Below are 16378 nucleotides of genomic sequence, written 5' to 3'. Positions count from 1 at the left end.
ACCTGGGAACACTGCTGCCCACGTCTACTACTAGCATTCTACTGTTAGTGGTCGGCGTTCGTGCTCATGGTTGGTTCGGTGCGGCTGCGGCATTGTATAGGTCCAGTAGCCGGCGTCGAGACGGCGTTCAACGTGCTGCGGCTGGCGTCGCTGGCTGCGTCGTACAAGCTCCCGGTCCAAGCGCCCATGGAGGTGATGCCGGTGTTCTTGGCGTTGGGGGCGCCACCCGGATGGGTGGCAACAGCGCTGGAGACCCCTGGTCACAGCAGGTGGTAGCGTCCTCCGTTGACTCCCTGAAACGGGCTCAGGAACGGCAGGAAGTCCACGATACGAAGCCGTAGAACGTGAGCTCACAGGACCAGTAGCCAGCGTCGCTCTCTTCCAGCCGAAGCGTCCCTGACCCGCCGGAGCCTCCGCTGCTCTGTTCTTCCCCCATGCCTCGCTCTCCCTCGCCCTTTTATAGCCTTTGCGTTAGTCCACGTAAGCCTTGTCTTCGTCTTCCCCTTCTCAACCTCACTGAATGCTTCTCAGCCAATCATCTCTCTCCACCTCACCAAATGCTTCATCATCTTCTTTATTTTTCGGTTAATCCAAGTCTTCTTCACACCTCTTTCCTTCCTAATTTTAGTTTAGACTCCTTATTATATGTGACAAGGGCCCCCTCTCTCAAGAGTTTTTCCATGAAAAACTGCTCACGTCATCCTCATCTTCAAGCCATCCACCGACTATCTTCTGTGGCGATTCTGGACCCAGCACACAACACACCGCAGATGTCCAGCACACACGAAACTGCATTCTTGGAACACTCACACACCACTGCCGTTGTCCGTACTGAGCCCTTAATAGACATGTCGATGTCCACAACATACTCCCTTGTATAATCACATAATACCAAAAACAGCAACAAGATAAATCCCAGAGATACATTAGCACAGCAACAACAAGATACATCCCAGATATACCTAGAGCTGCTCAGTTAGCTCTATCTGTATGCAAGTCTAATTTGTAACATACGACCTCCATTTTACCTGGCCCATCCAAAAACGTCTCCCCATTGATTTGGAGCAGAGCTGCGATTGTCCGTCCTCATTCACATTGGGCTTCATTAGTACCTCATCCCCTCCTGCATTTTTCTTCCCACTGCACGTGCGCACTTCGGCAGCATCACCCGTCTCCCCGGCCACTACCGCACATGCTACCTTGGGGGCGTACCGTACGGTACCCCTTTCTTCATACTTCTTCAACATAATTACATAGAAAACCTCCTTTGTGTCATCTATCAATAATTCCTAATCCATATACTTTTCCTCCCGCGTTACAAGGTACGGGCCCTTCCATTGCATTAGTAACTTATGGTCCGTGGGTAGCAGGACGAGAACCCTGTCGCCCGGATTCAGATTCCTGTGAATGGCTTCCTTTTCATAATTTCCCTAATAGCGCTTGTGCGCCCTTTCCAGAAATTGATGTGCAAGCCTGCATGTTTCCTTAAACCTGTCCCGCAACTCGAAGAACGTACGTGTATGTTGTTTTGAGATCTGATGCAATCTATTATCCCACAATCTATTATCCCACAGCTCCTTGAGTATTGCAAGTGGACTTCTAACGGTTCTCCCATATAACATCTCGAAAGACAAGAAACCGAGACTCGTTTGCGCTACTTCGCGGTAAGCAAACAAAAGAGCTGGGAGCTATCTATGCCAATCAGTAGGTCTCTCCTGGCACATTTTCTTGATATTTTTGAGGGTGCCATTGAACTGCTCTACAAGCCCATTACACATGGGATGGTAAGGCGTTGTCACTAACTGCCTTACTGACAAAAGGCAGTTAACCTGCTTCATTAGTTCAGATGTGAAGTTCGAGCCCTGGCCACTCAAGACTTCCCTCGGAAACCCATAACGCAATAAACATTTCCACAAGACCCTCTGCCACTTGGATACTGTCAATAGTCCTCAATGGAATGGCGTCAGGATAACGAGTGGCCACATCAACCAGAGTAAGCACATATCTATTGCCTTTGGTGGATACTGGAGAGATTGACCCCGCAATGTCAATAGCCACTCGCTGAAACGGTAGGCCGATGGCTGGCATCTTGCCCAGAGGTACGGAACCAACTCTTCCCTTCGGAACTGTGCGCTGGCACACGTCACATGAGCGAACAAAGCGTTTAACGTGACTCTGGACACCTGGCCAGAAGGACTCCTCGGTGATCCTAGACACCGTTTTTTGAACACCCTGGTGTCTGGCCATAATGGTGTCATGTCCTAAGCGTAGCACGGTCTCTTGCATATCTCTTGGTAACACCAGCTGTTGGACCCGCCTTCCTGAGCTAAATATGCATTCCCTGTGCAGAAGACCATTTACCAATTGATAATCAAATGACATACGGCTATTCTTTCTTTTCACTTTTTCCCCCGACTCTTTCGAAGCAGGCCTTCAAGCTCAGGCCCTCTCTTTGACTAATTGCAATTTCGCCCGGTGCTAGCTCAGGCACATCGTAAAAGAAGTATAGAGCGGACGCTGCGTTGCTCGGGCTGATGCCTGAGCTCGTCTCCACTGCCGACGGGAAACTGACTGTCCCATCACCCGCCTGAGCTGTCGAGGGGCTTTCCTCTTTTGGGCGTTCTTCTACGTCGATCATCCTCCATTCGGGGTCGGGGTCCACGACACTTCTTGCACCCATAATGTTTCCCAAGATGAGATCGTAGATTGGTTGCTCTACACATTTTGCCACTACCTGTCCAGTATAATATGGCGTGGACACTAGAATCCTGGCTTCAGGAAGGTACCTTACTGTGCTCTCTACCAGAGTGACGGCCGACGCTTCCCCTGTAAGATCCTCGTCCTTCAACAGGCTTCTCCGAACTAAAACTGTGTTGGCTCCGCTGTCTCTAAGAACCAATATAGGACGGTCCCCTATATGCCCAACCACCACCGGTATTGCTGCTTTCGACTTGGGTGGTCCATTCACCGTTCCATTTTCCAGTGGCGTTTGCTCTTCTTCTAGCTGTGGAACTTCAGGAGGTGCGACAAGTTCTGCCCAATTCGACAACGCATGCGGCTCAGTCCTGCATCGGCACTCATCCATAGTATGAGCCCTCCTCTTACAACCTTGACAAACAACCTGACTTTTGGGCAACGCTACTAGTCCGACAGTCAACTGCATGGTGTCCCACCTTGCCGCAGAGATATCTTACTGACGCCTTAGATGCACCGCCATATGCTCTTGGTTTTGTCGCATCTGTCTCTAGGACCTTTCGGGTTTCCTCCTTTGCCTTACCCAAATTTCTCAGGCCTTGAGCCTCGAGGAATTGGTCTGCACTGTCGGCAAACTCTTCTAGTGAACACAACTTTCTTTCTTTCAGGAATAGCGCCAGCTTTGAGCTGCAACACGCTAAAAACTGCTCTTTCACAAGCTTGTCACACACCCCTTCAAAACTCCTTTCTGTGTTTCACATATCAAGCCACCTATCAAAATAGTTGGTCAGCCTGCAGGAAAACTGCTTAGCGGTTTCAGAATCCTCAGGTTTCGCGGTGCGAAATCTCTCTCGAAAACCCTGTGCCGTAAGCCTGAATCTTTGGGTTAGTGCCTTCTTGACTTTCTCGTAGTCCATGAAATCAGCAGCAGGCATCATTCCAAACACATTCAACGGCTCTCCGACTAAACACATGCTCAATGCCGTGGCCCATTCACTACGCTCCCAGCCTTACCCCAAAGCTATCCGCTCGATTCATTGCAGATATGCGTCCAGATCATCTCTTTTGTCAACAAAAGGAGCCATCAGCTTCCTTGGACAAACTCTGGCCGGTCTAGGAGATTCTCCACCCGCTAAGGAACGCTGATCACTGTCCGTGATCTCCTCATATCCTCCCGCAACATGCGCCTGTTTCCACATAAGAAACTCCTACTCTCGTTCTCTCCCTCTTTTCTCCTGTTCTGCCTCGCAAGCTCTCTCGTCTGCTTCGCGAGAGTCTGCGCGTGCTTGCGCCCTTTCCTCTCTCTGCCTATCTGCCTCCTCTTTCTGCCTCTTTCCCTCCTCCTCATAGAGACGCATCGCCTCTTCCTTGCTTAACCCTAGCTTGAGCGCCAGTTCTAACATTTTTACCAAATCCATACTTTCTGCCGTCGAGAGATCGGAAAGATCCTAGACAAAGCAAAAAGAAAAAAGGAAATGAATCCTGGCACAGGCTCCCCACTTACCTTTGTCACAGATCTCCCCGGAGAACACTCGAACCGGACCGAAAGAATGAACTAGGCGACAGGTGTACCCACACAGACTCACATTTAATACACCTTACATGGCACGCACACTAGCACACAAAACTAACAAAGCTAACACAAAACAGAAAGACTGTCAATTCACATGGCTGCGGCGTTGTATGAGTCCAGTAGCCGGCGTCGAAGTGGCGTTCAACATGTTAAGGCTGGCGTTGCTGGCTGCGTCGTACAAGCTCCCGGTCCAAGCGCCCCCTGAGGTGATGCCGGTTTTGCTGCCGTTGGAGGCACCACCCGGATGGGTGGCAACAGCGCTGGAAACACCCCTGGCCACAGCAGGTGAAAACGTCCTCCGTAGACTCCCCGGAACGGGCTCAGGAACGGCAGGAAGTCCACGATGCGAAGCCGTAGAACGCGATCTCACCGGAGCAGAAGCCGGCGTCGCTCTCTTCCAGCCGAAGCGTCCCTGACCCGCCGGAGCCTCCACTTCTCTGTTCCCCCCCCCCTTGTGCCTCGCTCCCCCTCGCCCTTTTATAGCCATGGCGTTAGTCCACGTAAGCCTTGTCGTCGTCTTCTCCTTCTTCTCTTCTCCACCAATTATCTCTCTCCACCTCACCGAATGCTTTTTCTTCTTCTTTATTCTTTGGTTAATCCACGTCATCTTCTTCATACCTCTTTCCTTCATAATTTTATTTTAGACTCCCTATTATATATGACATAATCGCCTCTTAAAAAACTTTACCACATTACCAAGCCTAGGAACGCCAAGCCACGCTCTAGCCTCAAGCCCTGCAATTCATGCTGTCCATAATAAGCTCACTCCCAACGGGCCCTGCCCAAGCAGGGATGGATCTCAGTCTTCCAGACCTATCCTGCAACTTGCCTGACTGCACGACATGTCGCCAGGTGCACGCGTCATCTGCTACAGACAGCGGTACCAATTCTTTAACAGGTGAGAAACTTTGTTAGTTACTTTGATGACTAACCCAGCATATTAAGAGGATATCTGGGTAATGCAAAATTTAGTTGCGGCTGGCCTTTGACCAGGTGTCGGGTACTCGGTCGTTTAAAGAACTGGGAACATCAATACTCCGGGGTACCGCTTTTCTGTAACAGTGCGCAGGGCCTTAGCAACAATGCAACTATGAATAAATGCCACATTGTGCTTTAGATAATTAATTACGCCTCTGACCTTCTTCCGAAGCTTTGGTTTTGGTTTCCGTGGGCTACGAAGCAGAAGGGTTTCTACACATAGCTGCCACTAGTCGTGAGCACTCGCAGAACAGTGATGCTTCCATTTCTCCGCTGTTGGCTGCGCGACTGCACAGGACTTGTGATGCTTCTACGTGAGAGCCTTACACATCACAGCCCAAAGGAAACTGAAGCCCGAACTCTAGAAGGGTCGGGCTATAATAAGTTATTTAACACATACATCCATCATCTAATTTTCCCAGAAAATGCATCTGGCATCTGGTACTCCAGCAATGAACCACAGACATCAAACATCACGTTATGTTCATAGAGGATAGAAATGTGTTATACTGAAGATCATGGCATCATTCACCTCAGAGATGAAATGGAACAAACCTTCGTGTACTGTTTTACAATCCTGCCATGGTGACTGTTGGCCAAATTCAGATCCTTGTCTAGGGCCTCCTCTCAAGTACTGCATCAATATGGACAAGACTTAGCCATATTACTAACACGCTACCACATCTAGAAGTACAGACACCACCAATGCTATCGATAGCAAGGTGCTGACACCTGCAACTGGCACCATGTTCCAAAGAACCACCCACCGACCACTTTTAGTAACATTTTCCAAGACAATCGTTAACATTGCACACATTAATGAACAATGCTACAGCACTCCACAAGAGGAAAGAGATCCCACAGACAATTGCGTAATTATAGCTGACTACATACCTAACAACAAAGTGCAGACAAAGAAAGGGAAAAAAGAGGCCCCAAACCCACGACCTACGAATTTCGTGTCCCTTGCTCTACCAACTGAGCTAAAGCAAAGGCTGCCTGTCCAATCTTCTGCTTTCGGGGGCATTTTTGTGTAATGTAACCGAACCTAGTGTTTACCAGCGCCACCCTCGTCCACAGCAGCAGTCCTGTATTACTGCAACAGCCACGAAGGAACACGATCAAATGGTGAGGACGGAAGCTGTGCGAGAACCCTCTTACGCTGCCTATGGCATCAAGACTGCCAGGCAGAAGAGGGGCTCATTACGACATCATGACAGCAGTCAACAGTCAGAACACCCAAGGAGCAGAGCACAGGGCATGTTCTTTTTATTTTAATTTGTTGTGTTCATTGATGGGAGAATAATAGGGTTAATATTTTAAAGAGAACTGATGAGAAAGCAAAAGAAAAACAACAATGTGCCGCCAGTGCGATTCGAACCCACGAAATTCAGAGGTCATGGGTTCGGATACTACGGGCGGCATTCGGTAGTTTTTTTCTTTTTCTTTCTAACCAATTATCATTAAAATATTAACATTAATTTCCCATCTATGAACATAACAATTAAAAAAAAACATCCCCTATGCTTTTTGGTTGCAGTGACTGTTGGCTTCCGGCATGTGTAACAACCAAGGGGTCAAATTTGGCCCAAAAAATTCAGCACACCTTTTCAGTTTTTCTGGTCTTCATAAAACAGGTACACAGAAAAAAATAAAAAATCCCCCCAAAACAAGTCTGGAATTGATACTGTTATCATTCCTGCCCTTTTAAACAAAATATACATTTGCGTCCTTTGGGTTGCAGATATGCACTCTTAAAACCAATGACTGTACAAATAGCACTTAAAAAAGAGTTGAACCAAACACAACTTCATTAGGATTAGACCTTACAGACACTGCGTCAGTCACCGACACACTTCAGACACAAAAACAGGAACTGACCTCTACACAGCCTCTACCTGCCGGTTAGCAGCATAACACAAAATGTCCACTCACCTCTGTTTTCTTCAGCCTTAGCCCTGCATTTAAAAAAAAAGCAAACAATAAATAAACTTTCACTAATATTACAGGGATGGCTTGTGGCCACAATGCTGGTCTTACCCACAGTTGAACCTGAATACAGTAATCCCTCATTATAACGAAGTCAGCGCGACGGCGAAAAAAATTCATTAAAAGTGGTAATTCGATATAAGCGACCGCTGGAAAAAAAGCTAAAACAGTCAAGATTTAATTGCGCCACAACTTCGAGGAAGTCCAAATACGATGTATTCAGTGAACCAACTTTATCCTGGTGAAAAGTCTCCTTCTATCTCTCTGCCAGCAATTTTATAAACAGCCTCATACAGATCACTGCAAGTCCAGTCATCGTCAAGCTGGTCATCATCAGGGCCGCTGACGACATGGGAAAATCCGGCATGCGCAAAGAAGTTGGCGGCCTACAAAGGTGTGAGTTCTTTCCATGAAAAGTTCAAGAAATGGAGCGCACCAAGCAAACCTATGTTATACCTCTTGCTGGCGTCATACACTGTGAGCATGCGCTGCAATAAAGCCTTGGAGTACAGCTTCCGGGTAGTCTCAATGATGCCCTGATCCAGCGGTTGCAGTACCGCAGTTGTGTTTGCAGGCAATTCCACAGTGATTGCCGTGAGGTTGTCGATCTTCCCATGGATCGGACAATTGTCAACTATGGAAAGCACTTGCCAATTCTTTGCACGAAACTGTCTTTCAAGAAGACACACGTAGTCTTCGAAAATAGAAGCAATCATCCATGCTCGCTTGTTACTTCTGTAGATGCATTGCTTGGGAAGTGCTGCATTTCGGAAGCACCGCAGCTTCACTTCATCCCCCGGTAACAAGAAAAGCTTGTCCTCGCCTGTTCCATTGGCCTCAAACAGCACCGTGACATGTTCTTTGCTCTATTTTCCTCCGGATGGGGATGCGCCAGGGGTAGTGAACATGCGATTCAGTAGCCCCTTGTAGAAAAATGCTTCCTCAATGCTTCCTCATCTAGGTTGCAGACGTCTTTGTCTTCATACTTTTCAAGTAGAGCTTGGAGCAGATGTTGGCACCATACGTCCGCAGTGTCACGGTTCATGGCTACACTTTTGCCGACGATCGACTTCGAGGTCACGCCGTGTCGTTTCTTGAACTGTTCAAGCCAGACACTGCTGCACGTGAAATCTTTACGGCCTATTTGGAGGGCGAGAGCTTCAGCCTTTGCAGTAGGGGCAGGTCCATGTACGGGGAGATTTGTACTCCTGGCGTTCTACAGCCAATGTAAAAGTGCACCTTCCACTTCCGGGTATTTTGAATTGCGATTCCTCTTTTGCTTAACCGCGAAGCTCTTTCAAAGCCATCCAGCACAGCTTTCTTGTTTTTTAATACAGTTGATAAAGTAGATGGCGGTATGCCGAATTCCTTCGCAATGTCAGTTTTCTGCTGGCCGCCTTTCTCCAGTTCTTTTATCAGCAAAACGTTCTGCTCCAAAGTCAGACACTTTCGCCTAGAGAGTGAAAGTCATTATCACTGCAGACCACAAAAGAACACGCGAGGCACACCTAACGAAGCACTCCGAATAACATGCTATCACATGGCCTGCAGCATGGATCCAGACGCACGCACCATCAGCGCCAAAGCGACTGTATGCGGCGGGCGACGCAGAAGGCAGAAGCTTCAAAATGTCGTCAAGGCATCACGCTTTCCTTGTCAGTGCGCTCTGGTGATGGCTGTGGTTGTAATGGCGGGTTAGAAGCAACGTCGAAGCTGGCAGCGAGGAGGCAAGTGAGAGGAGTGGCTGGCGTCCAAACGGCTTGCAGACTGGAGAGCGAAAAAGGAGGGAAGAGAAAGGGAGTTGTGGTTGCGGGAAGAAAGAGGAAGGGGGAGTGAAGGGGGCCTGCCAACTCAGTCTAAGGGGTGTTGGTCCACTGGGGGCTGAGCCTCCCACTGCCTGCGTTTCGATAGAAAAGAAGGTGGGTGGGGAGGAAGGAGTAGTGGGAGAGTGGAGACACATGCGCAGCTGCCTATCTATACCTAGCTGTGTACAGAGACACATTGAGGGGTGGGTGGGCAGTGGCCAAGCGCCGCAAATGTTGCTAGAGTCTGAGGAAGCGTTTGTTGTTGCGCTCAACAAACGATTACACAGCGCGATCATAAAAATTGAACGCATTTTCTGTAGGGGCTTTGGATGATCACTGGGCAATCTTTTCCCGAGGTGCGCAGCCGTGAAGTTTTCAAAACGAGTATTTGGTGCACTGTTGTCGATGACACAATGCTAATTCTACGGTTCGAGTGTCAGTGTACCCATAACGTCATGTCCGCGCCATTGACAAATGTCTAACAAAATTCAATGACTCTACCATGCATTTGACCATTTTTCTAGTCAGATGGTGCGAATCGAGCATGACCGGCTCAGGAAAATCACTGGGGAAGCACCAGCTTGCGTTGACCCACCATGTTGACAGCCGGACTTGCCGCTGGCAACGCTCGGATTTTTTGTGTTATCGGCAAGTTATCGGTCGAGTTTCACTGTCAAAAGTGCAACGAAGCTAGGGTGATGTTTTATTGCGATGCAGGCCGTTTATGGTGAGCGGCGAGCAAATTTCTAGACTGGCTTCCTCAAGGTCGTTTTCGCAATTTGTTAACATAGCTGCTCGCGTCGAACATGGCACTTATAATCGGAGGGACACTTCTTTTGTGCTTTTTGGCACGTTTCAGTGACAGAACTGCTCTTTAGAGGGTATAACTTTGCTAATTGAGCGCACCCCATGGAATGCTGCGGTGCAAGTCTGCCAGCGGTCTTTTGGCAAAGCGCTAGGAAAACTTTATTTTCGTGTGGATTCTATCACGCTGGACACCAGCGATGCGCTTGCAATTGATATTAAATGTTTGGGCGCGCTGAACCATGGAATTTGATAGCTTCTGTTCACTCCGCTAAGCTGGAGGCACTCGGCACTCGCTTGGTACCCGTTACACGGCAGGCCACTGGTCGTGAGTTTGGTACTTTTGTGGCCTGTTCTATGCCTGCATGAGTCCAATTCATCGATGGCATTAATTTGACACTGCACGCGCAAAGGGTAGGGCGGCGATGCCTCCGCTCGCCAATTCGCTCTAAGCCGGTCAAGCTCTCCGTGCACTTCGAGTAATGCGGCTTAAAATGCATACGTTTGGGTCGGAACCGAAAGAAATTTCGAATCAAGCGATTATTCAAGTAAAGCGATTTCGTTATAACGAGGAATTACTGTATATGTCATGTTCACGAAAGCATGCAAAACAGTTCAGTCTATGACTGATTTGGTACACTGAAATGCGCTAACACAATGTAGAATCGAAATCTTTATGCCTTCTGGTTAATTTCACACCATTACGACAGACAGTGCAACTCATAGCAGGATTCATAACTTTCTTTAGCCTCTGGGCAATCCAACGGTCTTCAAAAAGTGCCGATACACTTGTGCCTAATATGCCTGCAAAAAAGAGCACGCGAAAGCACTGACCATGTAAGCAAAGGGTGCGGCCAGGAATATATTGGCAAGAGTGAGGCAGCACAAGATTGCTATAAAAAATGGTTATGGCAGCCACATGGCCACTCCCTGCAAAAGCTGCAAATGCTGTCCTTGTTTTGAAAACACAAAATTCATTGCAACGTCTAAAGACAGATTAGAGCGTGAAATAATCGAAGCATATTAAATCAAGCCGAAGGGCCAAATCTGCATAAGCAAACCATCTGTGTCGCTGTTAGAAGGAGACATTAGTTTCCTTAGTGGGTCACTTTCAGCATTTTAATCATTGCTTCGGTCCTTTTTGGCACCTGTGCCTTTGTCAAGTCAGCCTTTGAATCTTTTTGCCTGCTCGTGTGGTTATTAAGCGGTTTTTCCGAGAACAAACTTAGCTGAAAACTTTTATAACACTATTTTGAGTCCCATAAAGGGATTTGGTGGTGTATTGTTGCAACCGTGGGCCCTATCCAATGACAATGAAGACAGCAAGAGGCACGAGTCACGGAAGGTTACGTGCGTGGGGTGGTCCCACGACTGTGGGCGAACCAATGCCGTGACTGTGCACAGGACCGTCGATGTCACATCAACGAATACATAAAGCTGGGGGAGCTAGGCTTGAGGCAGCGAGCGCTGTAAAGGCTGAAATGCGAAAGGAGTGCTGCCAGTGTACTACATTGCACATCATGCACAAAAATTTTGTTGAAAAAATGTGTATGGTCTCACCTGGCCTTGATCTTTGCCTCAAGTGTGGCTTTTTCTTTCTGTTGCTGCTGCAAGTCAGTAATGGCCTTCTCCAGGGCTACCTGCATGCACACAGTAGAGCTGTTCATGAGCGCACACTGAAGTTCAGTGGTGGCATCTAAGCAGCAACACTTTGCCAATCTTAAGCCTGCAACAACCAGGCATCGAAAACACCGCACAAAAGTTATGAACTTCCGGGATTTTGATTGGTTTATGCTTTATGGCTTATGGGGGTTTAGCGTCCCAAACCGACTCAGGCTATGAGGGACGACGTAGTGAAGGGCTCCGGAAATTTCGACCATCTGGACTTCTATACGTGCACACAGAACACGGGCCTCTAGAATTTCGCCCCCCTCGAAATTCAACCGCTGTGGCCAGGATCGAACCCACGTCTTTCGGGTCACCAGCCAAGCGCCATAACCCCAGAGCCACCGAAGCGGCTACTTCCACGATTTCATCCCTAATGGTCACCTCATTGCAAAAGTGTGTAAAAAATTGGCAGATTTGTTGAGTAATGCATGACCACATTGCATTTAAATTCATACAATTTCTACGAAATCTGAATGTCCACGCAGGCACATACAGTAAATCAAGACCCAAATTCAAGCTGCCACATCACCTGCCAACGAAGCCTAACTACCGCAGAAATTTTAGGCTGCTTTGCAGTTGGGGTTAGTTTTTGCATGAATTTATCTCTCAGCCGGCCTCTTGCATCTCTGGCTGAGTTTGACACGTTGACCTAGCACCTTGATAAATATGCTGAAACAGGCCATTTGTGCAAGTATTGCAGCAAGTCATGTACTTTATCTTTGTGAGCAAAAATGAAAAATAGTAAGTTTATATTTCTTCCCACTCTGTATCACAGGTGATAATCAAGTTGGGCATCACAGGAATAAGTTGGGAGCACACCAGCTACACCATGGATAGAACCACTACTGCCACTTGATAACTTCCAAAAAAGGGAAAAAAAAGTCTGGAAGAGTTGTGTGTGCACAAGCACTTCCAAGTAGAATGGCTTTCGAGGATTCTAACCTTTATGAGTGTCGCCTTAAACGGGCTCTGAAACACTTTCCTAGGAGAGCACATCAACTTGCTCAATCACTACACTGTGTTGTCATGAAAACCTGAGCCAAATAATACACTTCTGCACGCAGTACAAGACCCACAATCAAGCGCAAAAGGTGGCGAGCCCTTCCCTGAGACTTTTTCAAGCTCGCACCCTTCTCCGTAGCTCTCATCTGCGTATACAAGTTGAGAGGTGGCTGTTGGTTAGATTCTTTCAGACATCAGGCAGCTACAAGGGCCGCGGCCAATAAGCCGCATAGGTCCGGCGGGTGAGGGGGTTCCGCTCCTGGAGGTGGGGCCGGCAAAGGACTGCCGACCTTCCAGCGTGCAAAAAGTGACGAGAGGAGAGGGAAAAGTGCAAAGATGCCAGCTTCCAGAAAGCACATTAAAAAAATTATTGCTGGACAATATTCGTGAAGCGCGTGCTTTAACATCCTTGGCATACCGCAATTTTATTAGTGCCCCTTTCAGAGCCCCTTTAATACTATGAAATGTGAATGTAGCACACGGTATTTTATGCGTGCTGAGTAAGCAGGCACTGAACATTGGAGTGGGGGACATATGATGAAGGATCTAGCCAAGCTTTAAATACTAAGTGCTGTGATTGGCAGACCAGAAAAGATCACTCCGCTGTAGCATGAAATGCATCACAGGCAGTAGTCAACTTTGACGACCAAGTATGGTACTGAAATGCAGCATTTGTTGCCACCCCGAATCTTTATGGCTCAGTTACTGTGGTAAAGTAATGGTGATGTACAACAATTATCGTGTCGTCCCTTCCGTGTCCCCATCTTTTACATTTATTGAAACATATTTTTGAGCGAGATGGGGCATATCGATCTTGTAAAAAGTTATAGTGCAAACAGACGCAGACCATGAGAAGGATCACACATACACACGGTGCTTATGTCTGTGTGGTCTTTTTTGTGGTGCCTGCCGGCTCGCACAAAAATTTTTTACAAGATTTTCTACATCAGTAGTGCAACATTTCACAAATTTAATCCTCAACTAGCCCACCCATCTGCTCTGAAGGAACTTAAAAGGGAAGCATATACAATGTTGAAGTAAACTGAGAGATTAGTGCCCAAAGGTTACAAATATGCATATAAAAAAAAATTGGCTGTGGTTTAGCTCTGGTTAAACCTAGCAGGTAGCAAGAGCTACAGGCCATGATTACGCTTGGGCTTCGCTTTATATCTGGCGAGGCCAGATCTCAGCGTCGCCATCGGAAATACCTTGTAGGTGGGGATTGGTAGGGACGAAAAGCCACGGGCCGTTTCTGCGAAGGCAGCAGCGCCCGTTCTGTTCCCTTGCTCCCTATTGCCCCCGCGTAAGGTTCCCATCGCCGCTGAATGGAATGATTAGCTATAGAAAAGGGATAATTGAGGGGCTTTACCCATGATGTCTCCCCACCCCCGTCTGGAGATGCCAGTTCGTATGCCCTCATGTGTTTGGTCGCCATCTCCTGTGGGCTCCGAGTGACGCCGCCGGTAGACGAGATGCTGACGCGACGCCGAACACAAGCGCCGAACTGTATGTATATACACATTGCGACAGCCCTTCTCCCTCTACTACGCATGCGCACAACTGGTGAGGCGAGCGGCGTCTGCTCCATGACGAGCGAAACGGCAGATTGACGTCACGCCAGAGGCCGCCAGCTGCGGCGGTTGCTAGGCAACGGCTCAAGGTCGGTGCAACCACAGCCGAGGCGCAATCACGGCGAAAGTGCGACCATGCTGCAAGCGGCAAAGTGGCTGGCGTAGTGTAGCTCTTGCTACAAAAACAGTGCTTGGCTAATCCAGAAAAGTGCATGAAAGCAAAAATGACTGCAGCAAAGCTCCTCAAGAATTCCGGTAAGGGTGTCTTGTCAAGTGAATTCTTTGCTAACTACAATTTGTTCACTGTTCTTATGTGCAGTACCGTTTTGATCACAAACAGCACTGCTGCAGGAAAGCAGCAACACGACGAGTTCTATTAAGATACAGTAGAATCTGGATAATACGGTTCCGGTTGATGCGACTTTCGGGACGATACGAATTTGCAAAATTTCCTGGCCGGACTACATTTGCGTACAATGGGCAGAATTTCGGATTTTGAATTCTCCCACACCATTATGAATGATATGAACATGTGAGCCGCGACCAAATCCTCCAGCACTACAGCAATGCGCGCACGTCGCAAATGCCATTCGCATGGTACACACCGTGAGCAGTGAGCAAGGCTCACGGCCCACACATACTGACGTCATGAGCGAGCGGTGGCACGTGGCCCTCACATCGACGAAATCTTGATCGCTGATCGCGCTGTACGCACCCCGAGCAGTGAGCGGTCCTCACATCGGCAAAATCGCACCGCGAGTAGCGTGGCCACACGGCCATGAAAAAATCTCATCAGCCGTAAACAGAACTGCATGCATGCAATTTCAATGCTTCTGCAAGTGAATTTTGTTCGTTTGGATGACACAAAATTTCTGATGATACGAATTTTATTGCAACCCTATGAGATTCTTATCGCCGAGATTCTACTGCACATAGCAGCTGTCAGTCAGCTAAGCAATGCATACCAATTATGGTCATGTAGTTTGGACCTGCTGTTAGCACCGAAGTCAACACAGTGTGTCGCATCGAGTTACATGCAGTTTTCAGTGAATATTTTAAATTATAATTCTTGTTTTAATTCGTATAATACTGCGCTTGATTTTTCAATTTCCACACCAACTCTGCACCACTTCTGGTCAGTTGCCAGTTCCTTTATACACTTAACACTGAAATGACCGTGTGCTTTTCTGCGACAGGTATTGATGAGCTCGCTGCCAAGCAACCACACACAGAGAAAAGTTGCTGCCAGCAGAAAGTTGACAAGCTGTTGAGATAATTTCTTTTTGAGCATTACTTTAGCATATTCACAGCAGGCTGCGTCACATATCTGTTACTTTGGCACGAAGTGTTTCACTATAACAAATCATTACTGCAATGCGATTGCAGCTTTAAGGCTACTCCAGACAAGAACTAGCTCTTATGAAATAGCCAAACTGCACCTGGTAATGTCTTAACTTAGCCTCTGTCGCCTCCTTTGCTTGACGATACTTGTCCAACTCTCTTTCCATGGTGGCGATGTCCTGAAAGAGAAACACAACAAGCATGTACAGCCAGCCAGTTTTTTTTGCTTCCCGACACATTGGTCACATGACTGGCTTTCTAAATACATTCTGTTGTCAGATCCATTTTCCACATACGGCTGACCTGAGCTCATGTCAAATTACATGTACGCCTCTCCAGGCTCGTTTTAACATAATTTTGTGGATGCTGAACCGCAAATGTGGCAACATCTTAATCCGGTGCTGATACAAGACGGCATGAGCTATCCACACGTGCGCCTAACCTTGTCACTCTTCCCGTACTGCAACTTGGATAGACATCAGCCGCTCGATGTGCAAGTGACACTATTGGATAATCATGCATGAGCTAGCTGCATGCACGAGTAGGCTTGGGCAGTCAATAAATTACCACAACTATTCTTCTCAGGCAATAAAGGCTGACTATCGCATGCTCAACTTACATCGAACTATTTTTCTTTCAGTTCTGTTGCAGCACGATCGCAGAATGGTTGCATGCCTACTGCAGCAAAATAGTATATCCTAGGATCTATGACTGCAGCTGTCAAAACAAATCCATGACAGTACACAAGGCAACAAAAGAAAAAGCTCACAGGATGGTTACGACTATGTAACGCGAGATTCAACTACAGTTGTTTAGGCGTTTAATTTTGGGGATATTTTTAAGTAGAAAAGATACAGTGATCTCCTATCGCACCGGTGTAGTGGTCAAGTGATGCACACCTGCACAGGCAGGCACCTGTTTCAAACACAGCCTCCCATAGGCTTATGCGACCC

The 16378-nt window shown here is 47.7% G+C and overlaps 2 protein-coding genes across 5 annotated transcripts in view; both read right to left on the bottom strand.

Moving 5' to 3' along the window:
- LOC144099151 (uncharacterized) overlaps positions 1–16378 on the bottom strand; it is a 78797-nt gene that overhangs the window by 43805 nt on the left and 18614 nt on the right. For all 4 annotated transcript variants that reach the window (XM_077632269.1, XM_077632266.1, XM_077632267.1 and 1 more), the window contains exons 5-7: positions 15524–15604; positions 11404–11483; positions 7181–7203 (exon numbers count right to left, since the gene is read on the bottom strand). In XM_077632269.1, coding sequence (XP_077488395.1) covers positions 7181–7203; positions 11404–11483; positions 15524–15604 — 184 coding nt within the window. The remainder of the gene's footprint in view (positions 1–7180; positions 7204–11403; positions 11484–15523; positions 15605–16378) is intronic.
- LOC144099150 (uncharacterized) overlaps positions 1–16378 on the bottom strand; it is a 271400-nt gene that overhangs the window by 237563 nt on the left and 17459 nt on the right. The window lies entirely within an intron of this gene.

Source organism: Amblyomma americanum, chromosome 7 (genome assembly GCF_052857255.1).
Source record: "Amblyomma americanum isolate KBUSLIRL-KWMA chromosome 7, ASM5285725v1, whole genome shotgun sequence".
Lineage (NCBI taxonomy): Eukaryota > Metazoa > Arthropoda > Arachnida > Ixodida > Ixodidae > Amblyomma > Amblyomma americanum.
The sequence above is the reverse complement of the archived record's forward strand: the minus strand, read 5'-3'. Positions and strand labels throughout refer to the sequence as shown.